Genomic DNA, 16,875 nt, shown 5'->3' on the forward strand with positions numbered 1-16,875 from the left:
AAAACACTCGAATTCAGCTGGAAGTGCAGAGTGAAAGTTTAATCTGTTGCGAACAATTCAGTACGTCGCAGTAAGTACATCTCAAAAGAAGATCACTAATTGCTTCGACAGATTAAATGACAACGAATGCAATTAAATTTTTTTCTTTTATCCAAGATAATTGAATTATAAGATAATAACAATTTTGTCCGAAAGATCGGGTATTCTGATTTAATCTGTAGAGACGTCAAAATACATATAATTATAGACAGGAGGATGGTTTTACAGTTTGGCTGTATTTTCGCACAGATATTAAAATTCGGTGGGTTGTTTCACGGTTGCGTACGGTTGTGCAATTTCGTTTTTTTTTTTTCTTTTTCCACAAGGCATGTGCATTACACGGTCGCTTAGGCTTGTCTACGACTGAGTTTGCGCTACGTTTCCAAGTAGGCCACGATAAGCCCCGACGAGGACACGTAGTTCCTGATCTGTCGGAGTAAACGAGGCAATCGTTCTGAGTCGTGCCTTGGCTTCTTCTAGATCCTGTAAATTCAAACACGTGCTCTTAAAATTCAACATTAACCGTTCATTGCTTATAAAAACATAGTAAATACCGTAGACTTAGTTGCTGTACCCACTTTTATGAACTGTTGATTTCGAACTCTCGATTCGGCAGAATCAATACGGCCAAATATCGTAGCAGAATTATTAATTTCCAAATTACACGTGTCTCCGTTATCACCGAGCGTCCTCTTGAAACGTCTATCTATGCTGAACGATTGGCAAACATTATCCGAAACATTACGAGATTTATAACGACGTCTTCTCTTCGTATGACATAAGAAAAAGTATAGAAGCGGCGAAAATTGCAGTGCAAAAAATATCATCCATATTATGTATTGTAATAAATATTTTACCTCTCTTTGATCTTCATCTCCAATTCCCGTTCCGCTCTCAAATAATTGTCAAGGATATCACGGATCGACGAGTCTTGGGAATACATCTCAATATATTATCGGGACCGTGTAAGTTTACCAATTATAATACCACAATCTTATTGGTTTTCAATGATAATAAATACTTCGTTGTGATAATCCAATTGTACAGAGTTAGGCATTTGTTTGGAAGTATGGTTACGATGGAAACAAATAATCGATAACCATTAAGCCAACAGGTGGGCTGCAAAATGGCCTTTAAGATTACTCTGCCTTTTCCAAAATATCGAACAGGATACTCGTTAACGGAATAAACTGATTCTACTAAATTTCGGTGCTTCATGTGATTGTAAGAATTTTTAATATCAATGCTTGAATTTAAATGAAGTTACACTTTTACCCTTCTTCCATTACAATGACATAGATGATCTGTATGTATACTTCCCTCGAAGTTCTAATGCAGCTTCCTGAAACGCTCGCTTTTCCTTAGGAAATTCGAAGGATCTCGCGTTAGAATTGAATTAGAAGAATTAGGGAATTGTGACGGTGGTGAGTTAAAGAAAGCACAATAGAGAGGTAATGAAAATTATATTAATTTCATTTATTTTTTTTTTTTTGTTCTTTCATGTTTTTTTTTTTTTTTTTTTTTTTTTAACTAAGACATTACATATTTTTATTTATTATACACGCTCCATTCACGTAGGAATAAAAATGCGTCCTCGGTAACTACTATTATTGATGTAGCTGTCCCGAAAACACATTTTGTTATCTTAAGCTACCATATAACTCAGTTTTACCTATATATAGTCAAATGTCACCTCGTCTTCTTGATGGCGGGTAACTGAGAACATTATAGAATTTAAAAATTTTTTTCCTCTTCAACGATACAACATTATGTATACTGTTTCGGACTGTCGGCTTCACACAGTGATGCAAAATAATTCGCACGTATTCGCTAGCTGCTACATAACATATGTATACGTATATGCATACATGTAAACCCGACGTTACGTACATCGAACATCAGTTTTTACTTTTATTTTTATTTTTGTACAGTATTAGTATAGGTATAGTTCGGGTGATAAAAATGCATGTTGGGTTAAATTTTTTTTTTCGCTTTTGGAAACTATATCTCTTACGTATAACAATTATACTATAACGTTAACGTAAAGATCGTCAATCAATATTCGTTCCACTCTCCAGGCTTATATTATGTATGATAAATCATTAAAAAGGAAAACCTGAATTAATGATAAAAACAACCGAGAAAAAAAAACACAAGTACAAAATAAACGAAATAGTGTTTATAATAATTTCGTTTGATCAATTAAGTGAAATTTATTCAAGACTTATTACTCCCGAACCGAAAATAAATATTTATCGGTTATCGCATTTATAGGGTCTACATACATAGGTATACGATTGGCAATGCCTGACGGGATTCAGTTTTGCCGTTATTATGCTATGTATATACAATTTTTTGTTTGTTAACATTAGCCAAATATAATTATATGCCGCAAGCACATGAATAATTTCCGAAATCGCTATGAAATGATTAAGACCGATCAGTGACCATATGATATTATACGCTTCATTTTGATGTTACATCCAATGGTCAAGTCGTGGCGAATATTTTCGTACATCAAAGAATGCTTGCAACTTATATGTATATTAAGTATGACACTTGTATCGTACCGCGGTAAATACATCGACAATTATGATTACTGACAATAACAACAAAAAATTGAATACTAGTCTCGTTCCAACGTTCTGTCATAAATATTTCTTTGTAAAATAATACAATACAGTGTGCGAAGTTGAAGTATCGTCGAGTAAGTATTTCGGTACTATTTTGCTTTTCGTCCACGCTTGCATCCATTCCCAATTACTTACGACTCTCCAGGATTTAATTTCGTTATAGCCGATCAAGTTAAATTACGGTGATAGAATATTTCCACTTTATTTGCCGGTAAAATTATAATCGATTATCATATGCATGTAATAAAGTATACGCCGCAAAACGCCTCTTGTGAATTACGTTTTTCTTGACGACACAGACGAGAATGAAAAACATATCACATCGGCAGTCAGTAGATTGCTATCGTTCGTACGAGTTAACATTGTGTTACAGCTGTACAAAAGTTTAATATAACAACAAACGAGGCTGAATAATAAGATGAATATTGTCCAAATAAGTAGCAATACAAATTTTCTGCGAAACTCGTTGCCTCGAATTAAGATATACATTATATACCGTAAATGAACGCTCATTTGTGCGGTATAACAACTGCCAATAGACAGGCAGTGATGACAATTTTCAAATGACGAACATCTCTACGTTATATGAAACTGTAAAGAAACTTCACGACTCGACAGTAAATTGAGTTGCGATTTGCGTTGTCTGTAGAACAATGAAGGGGGAAAAAGCAGACGTCGGTGATGAGCACGGATTGACACAAGAGACTTGTTGGAGGCCGATATCGCGTTTTGGGAACAAGGCGAAGCAGACACAAACCCAGTGTTGTTTCAAAATTTATACTACTGCAAAATAAGGTAATGATACGTTACGTCAATGTTGAAATTATTCATGACGCACGGAATGAAGTTTCACGCTGTGAACTTTAAGACCTTTCTTCGTTTCAAATGTCTTGTTACACAAGCCACACTTGAACGGAACTGTTACGTCCGGTTCAAGAGGTTGTTCAGGGATTCCCTGTATTTCGGTGAACAGTTTGGACTTGTTATCCTGCATAAGGTCATACTCTTCGGGATGCTGTCGGTTAAGGTGAATGAATACAGCTGGCCGGGAACGGAATATTCGGGTACAAATGTTGCAGCTGAAGGTATCGGTAGAGTGTTTTTGCATGTGATTTTTCAACCCGACGCCCGAGTTGAATTTCAGATTGCAGATAGCGCAGGTATTCTTCAGTGAAGCGTGTTTGTGAACAGCGGACCTGTGGAGCTTCAGATTGAGGGCGGCCGGGAACGTCTTGCCGCATATATTGCACCGAAAGTTTTTCGTAACGTCCGTCGCAGCGGTAGCCGCGAGGCTTTGTTTCTTTACGGAAAGCACTTCTGCCCGGCTTGTTATCTCCTTCGGATGAGCGATCTGCCTGTGCTTGTAAAAAAGGCTTTTGCCAAGGAAGGACTTGTGGCAAATGCTGCAGTTCACCATCTTCTTCATTCTCCAGGCGACGGGAAGACCGACGTTTGACTTTACGGACAGATGTTTTGGCGGATCGACCTCAGCCGAAGGGGCACTTTCTTCGGTCGACGCTATTCTTCGACGTTTTAGGCGAGGACTGTATGTTTCTTGCTCCCTAAACGGACAAGTCTTTTCCACATGAAAACGCAGTCCGACCTCGGAGATATAATACTTCAAGCACAGCTCGCACTTAAAGTCGGACTTCTCGAGAACAGAGCGTTTCTTGCGTTCGGCTGGGTTTACAAAGTGACGGAGTTTGTGCTTGCGGAGTTTCATCGAACTGCCGAATGTCTTGTGACAGACGTTGCAAGGAAATTGGGTAATCGATGGTTTCTTGGCCAGCGATTGAAACTTGACAGTAGCGGCAGTGCTGACTTTGTGAAGTTTTTTATGTCTCAGCAAGCTCTTTCTCGACGTGTAAAAATTGCCACAGACATCGCACGGATGAGTCCTCAGGTCCGTGGGCGAGAAGTACCTTTTTCTCTGTAATCCATTTTTCGTATCACTCAATATTGGGTTTTCCATATGCCATTCCAGGTGCCTCTCCAGGCTGGGTCTATCTGGCAAGATGTGAGTACACAGTTCGCACTGTAGGTCGCTAGTTGTGTAATCTTTCTCGCTCTTATTACGGGCACAGTGAACGTCCCAAAGGTGTTTTCTCAGTTCTGTTACGTCACTGAACTTGTTGTCGCAGACCTGACACTGCAATTGAGGAGCGGGCTTCGCCGGCGGTGAATTTGGAAACGATTTACGCGCTCTTGCTGGCCTCTGTGTCAATTCTATCGGATTATCAAAATTCTCGAGGGATCGCGACGACATCAAAGTACTATTGCGGTTGACGGCAGCTAAGTCTTCGGTCAGTCGACGTGATCTACGCGCGTGCCATCCCCGGTGAATTTTACAAGATAGATCTTCTTTGAACTGTCTACCGCATATGTCGCATTCGTACGGCGCTTTTGCTACATGGGCATGGACCGTCTCGTAGTGTAAATTCAAATTAGTCCTGCTAATAAATGTTTGAGGACAAACGGAGCATTTTATGGGCGGAGAAAGCCCTTTGTGTTCCATCCTCACATGATATTCGTAAGAATTTTTCTTGGTAAATACCTTGTTGCATTCTACGCATTTTCGTCGCCTTTTGCTATTTCTATGTACATTCGCTGTGTGCCTCCTCAGATTGGCTAAACTTGAGAACCTCTTTTGGCAAATCTTGCATGTTGTTTCTTCGTCGTCAGCTTCCGAGCCTCGCGAACCCTCCGTCAAGTTAAAGTCCTTCGTGTCTTCGGTTCCTTCGTACTCTATGTAGGAAGTGTGCGCGCTTTGTTCTGCGGGATCTTCTATTCCATGATCCTTCATGTGAACTTCCAGCGCCCCAGCGCTACTGAACATGCTACGGCAAATAACGCAAGAATATATCTTCACTTTTAAATGGAGATTTCGGTGCTCCCCAAGCTCCGTTCTAGTAGGAAATTCTTGACCGCATAGCGCGCAGCTGTACTTTTGCCGACTGATTCTGGATTCGTTTGCATGTACTTCAGCTTCGAAATCGTTCCAATCTTTTAATGGACTTTCAAAGCTGGTCGAAGATCTTCTGTTGTCTCCACTGCCTTGTGGATCGTCCATTCTTATATGATTTTCGTGATGAGTCAGGAAATCGGTAGCTGAATCAAAAGATTTTCGGCACTTTGCACATATAATGTCAGTTGTATTGTGCAACGTTGCAAGGTGGCTTGAAAACTTTTTGAACACAAGGAAAGTCATACCGCAGTGCACACAGGCGTAAGAAGTTCTAGCGTTGACCGGAAGGCGAGCACACAGTTCACGATGCTCCAATAAATTTCGCTTGTGTTTGTAAATCATACCGCAGTAATTGCAGGGGTTATTATATACAGGGTCTCCATTTTGATAGGGAGCAGGCAAGCCTAGACCTGCCCAAGACCAGCCGGTAGATGGGGACGAACCGTCTCTGTTGCTTATCTTTGCAGGCATTTTATTAGAAGAAGTCGGTGTAGCGTTTGCCTGTTGTTCGTCAGAATGTTGAGAGGTCAAGTGGTGTAACAATTCCTTTCTATTCTCCACAGACTTGGAGCACATATTGCAGGTGAAATGTTTTTCTAAACCAGACTTGGGCTCGACTATTGCAATTTTCATTGCACATTCAAACGAGGTGTAGCAATGATCTTTGTAGATCGAACGATCCGGAAATTGCGTGAGACAAGCTACGCAGGTGAATGGACGAAGGTCCGGCAGATGCTGCCTCAAGTGATTCAGTGTTGTGCGTCGGTCGGGGAAAACCTGTTTACAGGAGTAACAAGAGTAGGTTTTTAATTGACCAATTATATTCTGTTGTACTTGAGAGAGCGGTATATCTGAATTTTTATCCATGTTGTCTATCTCGTCCTCTACATCTTCGATCATCTCTTCGTCTACGTCCCTGCGGTAACTGTTTATCCCCACCGTGGCGCTGCTCTCTTCTGGAATACTATCAACTGTTTCATCTTGAGGATTATTCCTATTAAGTCTAATCTGATCTTGAAACGACGCAGATGGAGATTTTGTAAAGATTTGTTTCTGCTTTAAAACATTTTTCAACCCCATTTTGTTGTCCCTTTGTTCAGAATCAGAGACAGCAGAATGAAATCTTTCCATGTGTTTGGTGTATGAATATTTGGAGTGCAGGTTTATTTGGCAATAGACGCATTTCTTTGTGAACCTCTGTTTGTTTCTCAAATGGGTGTGTGGTCCTCTCTTTGCTCTCCTCTTTGTTCTGAAGGTTACAGAAGTGGATCTCTGTGTCGAATCAGCCTCCATCACTCTGTCTTTTTCTGTACAATTCATCGCTACGGGGTTAGGCAAAATGTCACCGCCTGTTACAGATTCGATTTCCAAGGTAGAGTCGTATTCGTCCTCGGCTAGTGGTTCTTCCTTCACCTCCACCGTACAATACGGTTTTGAATTTGTTTGGTACTTTTCAGATTCCTGAGGCAGGCCTGATGGAGAAGTTGACAGAGCAAAACTTCGGGTTCTTCGCCTCCATAAGGTTTCACTTTTCAATGATTTCTCCGCATCCTTCCCCAGTCGAATTGTTTGCTCATTCGTTATTTTTAGCGCCATTACGCCGTCATTCTTGTTAAACATAATAAAATAATTTATGAAAACTAACGACAAGAACGGTTGAGTAATCACTAATTTTAACTACTATATTCAAGAGAAATTGTCTGTTGGTGATTGAACGTGCTACATATCGTTTCATTACAAATACGTTCAGCAAATTTGTTTGATATGTGAGTTTCGTACGGTGTAAGACAGTTGAAGTTCATTTCATCGATCTTTAGGATACTCACTTGGATTTCTTGGTGTTCAGGTGTTCCGTGCAGTTCTGTTATGGAGACATTATGATCAGTATCAAATTCCAAATCAATTGGCTCCTGCTTTATGGTTACACCCTGTCCAAATAGCCAAAATAATACATTTATCATTGATCGAAGATGATTTTTATTCACCACGTTGGACCGTATTCGTAGTGTAATGTGCAGAGAAAAAGCTCTTACCGTCTGGACCCCTATCTGCTGCATTTGCCACTGATGCAATTTGTCTTGGGCCTTGAGACACGATTCTCTGTAACTGTGCCATTGATTCACGTTTTTGATGCACAACCGACATATCAGAGTTGACAATTTGTCGGACGATGAGACCTGTAACAAATTTCCCCCTTGACATGCACATATTTTTCAACTCCTTTCCAGCAATCAAATGTATAAATCAACGTAAGACTTTCGTTGACTGTGTTAATTTTTCTCTTTGAAATCCAGAGTTCGTCAAGCTGTTATGCATTCAAGGCGAGAAAGGTAGTACAGTTAAAGGGCGAAGTATATTACACCACGTTAAAAAAGAAAATCGCGCCTCATGATTATGTTTCCAACATTGATTGAATCTAGTAATACTCAAATGAAAATATATAACTATTTTTCAATTTTATATGCTTTTACATTATGGCTACTGGTAAAAACTAATTGGTTCATAGATCAAGTCTAACTTGAACGAAATGGAGTCTTTGATGCGGCATTAGACTGACCAGTGACTGAGTGATTCAATCATTTTCCACAAAGTCCAGAATTTCTAGACTTTTCAGTGAGATAACCAGTATTTGCCAGTCATAATGGAGGAAAATTCAACAGCCCTGATTATGTTATTGACTGGCTCAGCTCTACAAGAACTTATACACTTGTCTTTTAGATCAAGTGAGACAGGGTTTAGAAGAATGAGAACCCTTAATTATTCTCCACACGTTTATCAACAAAGTACGTATAAAGCCTATACTAACAATTGAGCAATTTGAAAAGTTCAGACATGTTTGCACAACAGTTTGGGATGCAATTAGGAAGAAAGAGTTTCTAAGCGTTCTTAGATTGCGAAAGGACTTGGTTTGATCGAGTTGGTGCTTGAACACGACGTCACATCACCGGCATGTTCATTCTGTGTTACATTTCTCTTTCAAACATGTAGTAGCTAGCTATATTCACTGTACGGATGTCGCAGCGACAGAAGCCTGTCGAGTGTGACTCGCTTCGAAAAGCATCACGCATATCGTGGATAAGGAAATAAAGGTAAAATATTCTCTCAGCAGTCTCTTCTTTTTGCAACAGACTGAAGTTGGTACCCCTTGGCACTCTGGATCCCTGACTGGCGCAAGGATCACCCCCTGTGCTTGAAAAACCTGTGGAACCTACCGAAGCAGGGTGATAGGGAGATGCTTGCTCGGACTTCCAAGTATCCAGTGGCTGAAGGGGCGTCGGATTGTTTAACTGGATTGGACATAACCTCGAAATACGTCTGGGCTTGACTCCGGGTGAAGAAACGGCGTCGTTGATCAAGGGAGGAAAATCGGGCGGGATAAACGGATGGGAAATAATGCGAGCGCGAGAGGGACGCGAATGAATATGTGGCTAGTTGTAATCGGTGAGTGTAAACAAACCTCAATAGCTAGGCAGGCTTGTATCTTGAAAGATAGCGGCACCGACGAATCATCCCCCTCAAAAATCGACGACCTAGGTTCGTCAGCGGACAAACAGAGCCTGCAGACGTTTTCGACGTTCGGTGTTGAGGCCGCATCGTCCATCGTTTTCGATCGTTAATTCTCACCAGCGATCTTCGTATCCAATATGATTTTCAGATAAAAAGACACATTATAACGCGCTCTAGGTTACGACCCGACCGTTTTGTTTAGGAGTCGACATTCGAACAATCGAACGTTCCCGTTCCGGCCGTTCCTCCGTCCAGCCTTTGCCACTAGTCTCAATCAAGCCATTCGCGCCGCCGGCAGTCGGACCACGGAATCGGACAGCCTCTCTCTTTCTCCTTCGCCGTTATTCACTCGCCAACTCTTCACGTGTTGACATGCGCACCGAGGGTGAATCGGCAGGTCTCGATTTTCCACCTCCCAGAGACGCCGCAGGACGCACCGATGATCGCGACCCGTGATCATTCCCTTTTCTGCCAAAGCCTTCGGCGGGAACTTCATTTTACAAGAGTTCAACCTTTGGGTAAGGATCAGTACGTCTATTTTGATTATTCGCATTTCTATTTTTTCGAAAACAATATCCTCGCGTCGTCAACAAGGACGAACGCAGCCCGACCTTATCAGTATATTTTCAGTCTTATAATTTGTAGTTCCGCGCTGTTCGACAGTTTCAACCCTCATTTTATAGTCGCTAAATGACGTTGCATATCTTGGTGACGAGTTTTGAGACCCTAGGACGCATAAAACGAAACATAAGACGATCTGGAGATCTTTTGATATTTTCTCGACTTTTTGCCACTCGTGACCGTTCGTCTGTGCAAGAATTAAACCTGTTTACTTCTGCATTGTCAACATGTGTCCGAGTTAAAGTTCAAATTCTTGCCAAAGAATGTAAATCTTTTGTTACATTTTGATATTCGATGAATTGGCGTCTAATTCTTGACTAAAATAATTAGTTTGAGACGTAAAGATGCGGGCTCGTCGTATACGCCGTTTTGTAGGCAGCCGGGGATTGGTTTAACATGTCTCCTAATACCACTGATGTTAAACGTATTTCGCACCTAATAATCAACGGTAAGAGAATGTCGGTAACAGACTGTACTTGGCCATTACAAAGCTAGGCATTGATTATACGATTACTTTAATGTGGATATAAAAATACACCCGAGCTGAGAGTTGTCTCATTCTTCTAATGTGTTCATCCTCAACCAACGCAATATTAATTCGCTGAGCAGGCAAATGTGTGTCGCATTATCCTCGGCTTCCATTATGGTAAATACGGATTGCCTACCATCGCTAGTTTCTATCGGCACACGTTTTAGCTACCAAAACTAACCGCGAGATGGCGCGTGCGATGTTTTTACCGGTGGCGGCGCCAGGTGGCGTCGAATATCTTCATACCGATCGTCGATTGTTATAACAAACACTTCGTTTGTTTGAAGCTGAGTTGAGCTGGATTCCACGATACATTCCAGAACTTTAACAGCCTCAGGATTGAAAAGGGTAAAATACGTTTCATGTAACATCATTTATTTCATATACATCTTCGTTTCATGTCCAGACACCGTAAATTTTCCAATAATATTTAACTTAGTATCATACATAATACTATATATATTTATTCATTGATCCAATTTTGTCTTTACAAGAATACGCACAGAAATTTTCACATCACATAATTCATATTATATTATTGTATATACCTATATATATATATTTACATGCTGCATTGTAGTAACATGTTTCATGTACACATTTCGAAATCTACAATATTCTACGTTCTGCATTTCCTTTCATTTGTTATGCACACGTACATACAGTAGCTATGCATCTACTTAATTCGGTAATATCGCGCCTAAGAAATAAATGTTCATACTTATGGCTATACAGTTACGTAAACCGCTTATAATATATATATATATGCTTCACTCGCCCGAGTCGTCATAAATGTGCATTGTATGTGTATATATTTACACATACGTATATGTATATTATAAAATTAACAAACTTGGCAAATTCGTGAATCGAATCCCTCCTGCGGGGAAACTCCTTTGTGACGACTAAGTGGATTTATAATGCTTGCGTAAGAATTATTCGTGTTAATGGTATAAATAACGCGGGAATCTCAATGTTCGGTGCGCGGTGAGACGTTATTATCTGTGCTAAGGCTATTCGGTTCGTATTCCGTCGTTGTAAAAATTTGTGAACGTAATTATGTATAATAATATTCGAAAAGATGGATTATTGAAGATAAAAAAAAAAAAAAATCATCGTATCTATACAATTCTCGATATAAATATTACAATCCAAACATATTCTCGTATCGCTGTTTAAATATTTATGCATATAATATGTGTATAATAATTGTACGTAGTATTCGTGAGTGGAAGTGGAGAAAAAATATTGGCTGAAATGCAGGAATCTGAACCTAAATACGTGACGGTATAATTATTGCTATACAATCGTCGATATTCTAAATAGTTCAGAATCGGAAAAATAATCTCCTTGGCTCGGACCGCTCTGCGATAATTACATATCTACAAATTAAAGTGTGTGCCCAATATTTATTCGTCAATCCATACACCTTGAAACTCTTCAAATCACCAAAGATGTGAAACAACAGACATCCTCTATGTAGAACAAGCATTTACCCAAAAGTATAATGTAATCAATAACTAAAATTATTCGTCGTTGGTTGAATTCTCGAATTCGTATTTCGACTTTATGTGTGTATATATATAAAATAATTAAAACGATACGAGGAATCGAACAGACTGCACAGTACAAATAATTACAGAGAAGATTTTGCAAACTGTGATATAATAGCTATCAGCATTGCAGGTTGATTTTGGCGATTAATTCGCCTACACGCGACGATATTGCGATTGGTTAAGGAAGGGGGGGGGGGGGGGGGGGGGACTTTTCCAAAGAAAGCAGCTGCCGTTCGTTTTAAGTTTACATACTAAAATTGCGGTGAATCGATGAGGCTGCGGGTTTATAAGTTTGTACGTTTACCGCGCTCACGTGGTAAGACAATTACTACCGAGACACGTATTACGCTGAGATTGCTGCCTGACGTAGTCCTGAACGTTGAAACGAGTTTCGTCGGGGTTTCCGCTCTTCTTGGCTTTCAGCTCCCTGAAACATTCAGGAAATTTCACGGCGGTGTGACGGAACGAGAAAGCACAAATTAGCTTTTCCCACGAAAGTAAATATATCCGAGAGCAGTTCGTTTTCACCATATTTTGATAGTTAGCGACGTTGTCGTAACGATTCGTATTCATGGTGAGGGAAAACCGTTAATTCGTGATTATTGAATTGTTTGAAATTCGGTAAATCGTATAATAAAACAAAACGTACCGATATATCTTAAAATCTTCGTACAATGTTTCGTTAAGACGAAACGTCACTAATTTTAATCTCCTTTATTTTCCACGATTACATACCGACTGGGTCATGAACGTGCAGTTCTAGAAAACCGAACGATTCGGAACTTTATTTATTAAATATATTACGTATACTCGAATCAGCGCTTATATACCTACATTGGCTGAATTTTGGTAAGGAAAAAATAATTAAAATTTAGTCAGGGTAATGTCGGGGAATTTCTTCGACTATTTCCAGTGGCCATTTTTCCTGTTGCAATCTAAATCAAAAATCGCGTTGCACCGTTTCATCGATTTACGTAACAATATTTCCCCGCAGTTTGTATCTATATTTATATTAATAATTCACCTTGCGACCGCGGTAAAAGCCAACTCAACGTTCAACCCCGTCTTCGCCGAGGTCTCCATAAAGGGTACTCGATATTCCCGGGATAACCTTTCGCCATCTTCACGCCTCACCGCTCGCTCAGCTCCGCAGTCCGATTTGTTACCTGCAGGAATTGAGTGGGGGTAAAAATAGAGAAAGATGAAAAAATCGAAGGGCCGCAATACCGAATTATTAAAGAGGCGGAAACTCGGTGTATAGAATTTTGAAATGTTGGAAGTCAAAGTATTGTAGAAGTGAAAGAATAGAAAGGAATGCCAAACTCTAGAATCGGCAGAACTCCTCTCGATAATATAGAATCGTATATTATAGATCACCGATTTTGCCGTTCTATGTTTTGACCTTTCCACATTCCGTCTTTCTGTATTTCGACTTTCGATATTTTCAATTTTCTATAATTGGACTGTCGATATTCTCGTTCTTCTATCGATCGGCAATTCTAGTTTTTTACCTCTACTCCAGTAATTCAACTTCCAAGGATAAGATGAAAATAAGAAAAACATGAATACAAAAATTCAAAAACTAAAAAAAAAAGGCACGAATAGTGGCGAGAAAACGACGATCGATCCAATTTCTCGTCGTTAATTATTCCAGGGTTACTATAATCGAGGTCATCTGTATGTAAATGTACATCGTACCATAATACGCGTATTATCACGCGTCCGTTAGAAAAAATAATAACTTTCGATCGAATTCCTGCTACAGGTCTTGGAGTCTTATTTTACCGGAAAAGAACTTCATCCTACCCAGCAGCATGATGACGACGTCATCGTGGGCGTATTCCCGGATCTCGCCTAGCCAGGCCCTGATGTTATCGAAGCTCGTTTTGTTGGTGACGTCGTAGAGAAGGAGTAATGCTGAAAGAAGAATCATCGGTGAGTTTTAGTCTCCGAATTTGCGAACGATTTGATTTTCTACACGACGTTCTGAGCTTACATATGTGTACATTTTTACAACGATCGAAGTTTCGCCGTTTATTATCGTATGTAAGGCCAAATTATGCAGCCCCGCGATTATAACGGGTATCATACAACCCCAATATGTATATTCATTCCGCGGAGGATTAATTAAATTCACGAACGCTTAATTGCTACGACGCGGTGTCAACGATGCGGGGTTAATACCGAATTCTCTAACGATACGACATACATGCAACGTACCCTCGTTGAAAGTGATAATTAACGCCGTTATTATACATCGCGAAACGTCAATTAGCCAACGATTTTAACACATCCCCCCTCCACGACACGTCGTTGTAATTAGATTCCATGGGATAATTATCCGTACAGACGCGGTGTTTTACACACGCGCACCTGTGCTTATACTTGTCGCGACAAAAACAAGGGGGGTAAGAAAAGAGAGGGAGAGAAAGGAGGAGAAAGCTCTGAGGAACAACGCGAACGAGTTCAGCTGCAAATCCGAGAGCATCAGCGCCTAGCCAGCCGGTTCGTTAGTCGTTAATTTAAAGCATCTCATTGGAATAACATTTTCTCCGCGCCCAGCGATTGCAGGATTAAATACATAATGCTATGTGCAAAGTGCATCCCGAAGAGAATTGCACAATCCCCGATTGTAGAATAATTCCACGGCGGTGCGAGTTTCGCTTTAAATTTACTAGCGTTGTTGTCGTGTGCCTGTTGTAGAAATTGATACCACAATATTATCGTACTGCAAATGCGTGATTATCATACCGTGCGCGTCTCTGTAATAGGCGTGTGTTACACTCCGAAATCTTTCCTGTCCAGCGGTGTCCCATATCTGAAGTTTCACTCGCATTCCGTCCACCGTGACAACTTTGTTCTACAAGAATAAAAAGAAAATCGATAATAACCCGTTTTTTAAATCATCGCTATATCGTAATTTGTCTATTATCTATTCAGCGTGAATCAGTAATAAATGATTTATTGTTACGATTTATATGCTCATAATATACACAGTTCACAGTCAATTGCATTGAATAAAAAAATTATTTTTGCATTTCAATTAATGCAACTCGAGTATCAGTTATGTATTCTTGTCTCGACTTCTCGCCACATATGTAGGTACAATAATATAACGATATAGGTATGTACCTACGTCATATATAACCGCGGGATGATCAATATATAGAAAAATGTAGAGCGAGCGAGCGAGCGATGCATTCTTTCGATATAATAAGGCACGTCACAGACTCCAAAACCTGCGTGTAGACTGTTAAAAATTTTACACTGTATTGGAAGAAACAGGGAATTCACCATACATTTACCGTTTATCCAATTTAAAAATAAAAAAAATTCAGTAAATTTAAATGACTCCTTCTTTCGTTTTTCCTACAAATTTAAGTAAAATTCAATATCATTTTCATCGCATAAATTTTAGAGAATTACTATCGCAATTAACGTCGCTGCGCCGAATTTAATTTGCAAGTGTAAACGTGTAGTAGATTCGCAATAATTTTTAACAGTGTAGGTAAGTTCAGGAGATTACGTTCGTAAGTTCGGTGTCTCGAGTCGCGTCATCCGCATGGCATTCGGATGTTGTTCGGCTCCGTAGTCGTCTTACCTACATACCTATAATGCACCAGTGTAATGTCACACCGTGCACACCGCGCTAGTCATCCTGGCGTGACTTAAGGTGTTTAAGCATACACCGAACCAGGCAAGTTACACGTGTGTGCCTGCAATTTGTACACGTCGTCGCGACACAGTTCACCTTTTTAGAGACGCCGGCGATCCATCGGAGCGTGCATGATACGCTGAAACTTCTTTCACGGTGCTTCGGGCATCGCAAGACCTAGCCAAGGTAGACGGACTGTGAACTCAACGCGACGTCGACCCTTCTGTGTTATAAAAAGCTCGCGGTTCGTGTAATCCTCCTTTTTACCGTCGCGAATCTACTCGCTCCTTCGGATTACGCGAGTATAAGGTTGTTTAAAAACTTTCAGATGATGTTTAGAGTGAAGCGCGTATGCGGAAAGGGGATCTTTACTCACTACGTAACCTGCTTGCAGTGTTTTCAACTTTGGTAGACTCGTTATAGAGCCGGTTAAGGATAGATCGAATGTTAGACACAGTGGTTGGGATTTTTCCGCTCACCCTGAAATCGATTCCGACCGTCGACAAGAAGTTTCCACAGAGAAAATGTCCCTCGCGAAATCGTAGCAGGAGACACGTTTTTCCAACGCCGCTGTCGCCCAGTAACATCACCTGTATAATCGTGCTGATCAAGGATAGATCAATGGGGGTTATACGATAGAAAATCGATGCTTCGCAACTTACGAATAACGGGGGTTGAATTGACACGACTCGCGTTGTTTCAAAGATTTCAAATTTTTTTTTTACCTATAAACGTAGCGACCTCCGCGTTCGAATGATTCGAGTCATCCTTTTCAGTATTACACATTTTTCAACTCAATATTTTGGCCCGAATTTTGTTACTCGTCGGTTTTTTGGGTCGCTGATCGCGAATCTGAAGTCTGAATTTGATAATCTTTAAATCCAAGATGGCGGATTAAATGTGGCGGATGTAGAATCGAAAACTGTATGAAAATTCGATGATTCTGGTCGAAATTCTTGTTACTCGGGGGTTTTTTGGTTCGCAGATCGCGAATCTGAACTAAAAATTTGATAACTTCTCAATCCAAGATATAAGTAAACTGCGACACGGCTAGAAGATGGAAATTTCATAGGTGGAACGCTGAGCGTCCCATCGCAACCGTAAGGGTATGCCACGTTGTACCTCTTGTAAGACGAATGCATACAAGGGTGAAGATCGGCGGTTATTGCCGGCTTTTTTGACGGACCGTTTCGCCGTGATAAACCGCTCTCCTCCGTCCGGCGGGAGGTGAGGAGCTGATTGATTGGTTATTGGATTATCGCTCTATGGCCCCTCCTCTCTCCACGTGCTCGAGCAGGCCGAAGATACGCCTATCGAGTTCCCCGAGGTAAGGCAGCTCTGAAACGGCCCCGCATCGCTTACTCGGAGGA

At 40.5% G+C, this 16,875-nt stretch overlaps 3 protein-coding genes and 1 long non-coding RNA gene across 10 annotated transcripts in view; 1 reads left to right on the forward strand and 3 right to left on the reverse strand.

The window, feature by feature from the left end:
- Positions 1-275: 275 nt before the first annotated feature.
- On the reverse strand, positions 276-1,038 carry LOC107226148. Of its 3 annotated transcripts, none has more exons than XM_046739562.1 (3): positions 897-1,038; positions 618-750; positions 276-543 (listed from the first exon to the last, which is right to left on the reverse strand). In XM_046739562.1, exons 1-3 carry the CDS (start codon positions 980-982, stop codon positions 397-399), a joined length of 366 nt encoding a protein of 121 aa, XP_046595518.1. In that variant the 5' UTR covers positions 983-1,038; the 3' UTR covers positions 276-396. The 3 variants fall into 3 exon arrangements, with proteins under 3 accessions (XP_046595518.1, XP_046595517.1, XP_046595516.1); XM_046739561.1 differs by having other exon boundaries at positions 276-522; positions 618-801; positions 897-1,022; XM_046739560.1 differs by having other exon boundaries at positions 618-801; positions 897-1,022.
- A 1,170-nt stretch (positions 1,039-2,208) lies between these two features.
- On the reverse strand, positions 2,209-9,384 carry LOC107226291 (zinc finger protein 62 homolog). Of its 2 annotated transcripts, none has more exons than XM_015667056.2 (4): positions 9,095-9,384; positions 7,671-7,814; positions 7,464-7,565; positions 2,209-7,245 (listed from the first exon to the last, which is right to left on the reverse strand). In XM_015667056.2, the coding sequence occupies exons 1-4, from the start codon at positions 9,236-9,238 to the stop codon at positions 3,496-3,498; spliced, it is 4,140 nt and encodes a 1,379-aa protein (XP_015522542.2). In that variant the 5' UTR covers positions 9,239-9,384; the 3' UTR covers positions 2,209-3,495. The 2 variants fall into 2 exon arrangements, with proteins under 2 accessions (XP_015522542.2, XP_046595774.1); XM_046739818.1 differs by having other exon boundaries at positions 7,464-7,498; positions 9,095-9,231.
- Positions 9,385-9,406: 22 nt separating this feature from the next.
- The window catches only part of LOC124294501, a 90,963-nt gene continuing 83,494 nt past the window's right edge, over positions 9,407-16,875 (forward strand). The window contains exons 1-2 of the long non-coding RNA XR_006904376.1: positions 9,407-9,662; positions 13,616-13,785. This is a non-coding gene — a long non-coding RNA (uncharacterized LOC124294501). The remainder of the gene's footprint in view (positions 9,663-13,615; positions 13,786-16,875) is intronic.
- LOC107226325 (ras-related protein Rab-37) overlaps positions 10,667-16,875 on the reverse strand; it is a 55,461-nt gene continuing 49,252 nt past the window's right edge. For 3 of the 4 annotated variants that reach the window (XM_046739819.1, XM_046739821.1, XM_046739820.1), the window contains exons 4-8: positions 15,985-16,095; positions 14,602-14,710; positions 13,657-13,767; positions 12,875-13,016; positions 10,667-12,277 (exon numbers count right to left, since the gene is read on the reverse strand). In XM_046739819.1, the coding sequence (XP_046595775.1) occupies positions 12,160-12,277; positions 12,875-13,016; positions 13,657-13,767; positions 14,602-14,710; positions 15,985-16,095 (591 nt within the window). In that variant the 3' untranslated portion in view covers positions 10,667-12,159. The remainder of the gene's footprint in view (positions 12,278-12,874; positions 13,017-13,656; positions 13,768-14,601; positions 14,711-15,984; positions 16,096-16,875) is intronic. The other variant, XM_015667108.2, reaches the window with a different exon arrangement.

This window comes from Neodiprion lecontei, chromosome 5, assembly GCF_021901455.1.
Source record: "Neodiprion lecontei isolate iyNeoLeco1 chromosome 5, iyNeoLeco1.1, whole genome shotgun sequence".
Lineage (NCBI taxonomy): Eukaryota > Metazoa > Arthropoda > Insecta > Hymenoptera > Diprionidae > Neodiprion > Neodiprion lecontei.

Bases quoted from the DNA above. Each gene is read 5' to 3' on its own strand.
- LOC107226148 (XM_046739560.1), bottom strand. From the start codon at position 982: ATGTATTCCCAAGACTCGTCGATCCGTGATATCCTTGACAATTATTTG. The intron at 802-896 runs GTAAAATATTTA...TACGAAGAGAAG, and splicing joins GAGATGAAGATCAAAGAGAG to ACGTCGTTATAAATCTCGTA. The intron at 544-617 runs GTGGGTACAGCA...TTGAATTTTAAG, and splicing joins GAAATCAACAGTTCATAAAA to AGCACGTGTTTGAATTTACA.
- LOC107226291 (XM_015667056.2), bottom strand. From the start codon at position 9,238: ATGGACGATGCGGCCTCAACACCGAACGTCGAAAACGTCTGCAGGCTC. The intron at 7,566-7,670 runs GTAAGAGCTTTT...CTATTTGGACAG, and splicing joins AGCAGATAGGGGTCCAGACG to GGTGTAACCATAAAGCAGGA. The intron at 7,246-7,463 runs GTGAGTATCCTA...ATGTTTAACAAG, and splicing joins CTGAACACCAAGAAATCCAA to AATGACGGCGTAATGGCGCT.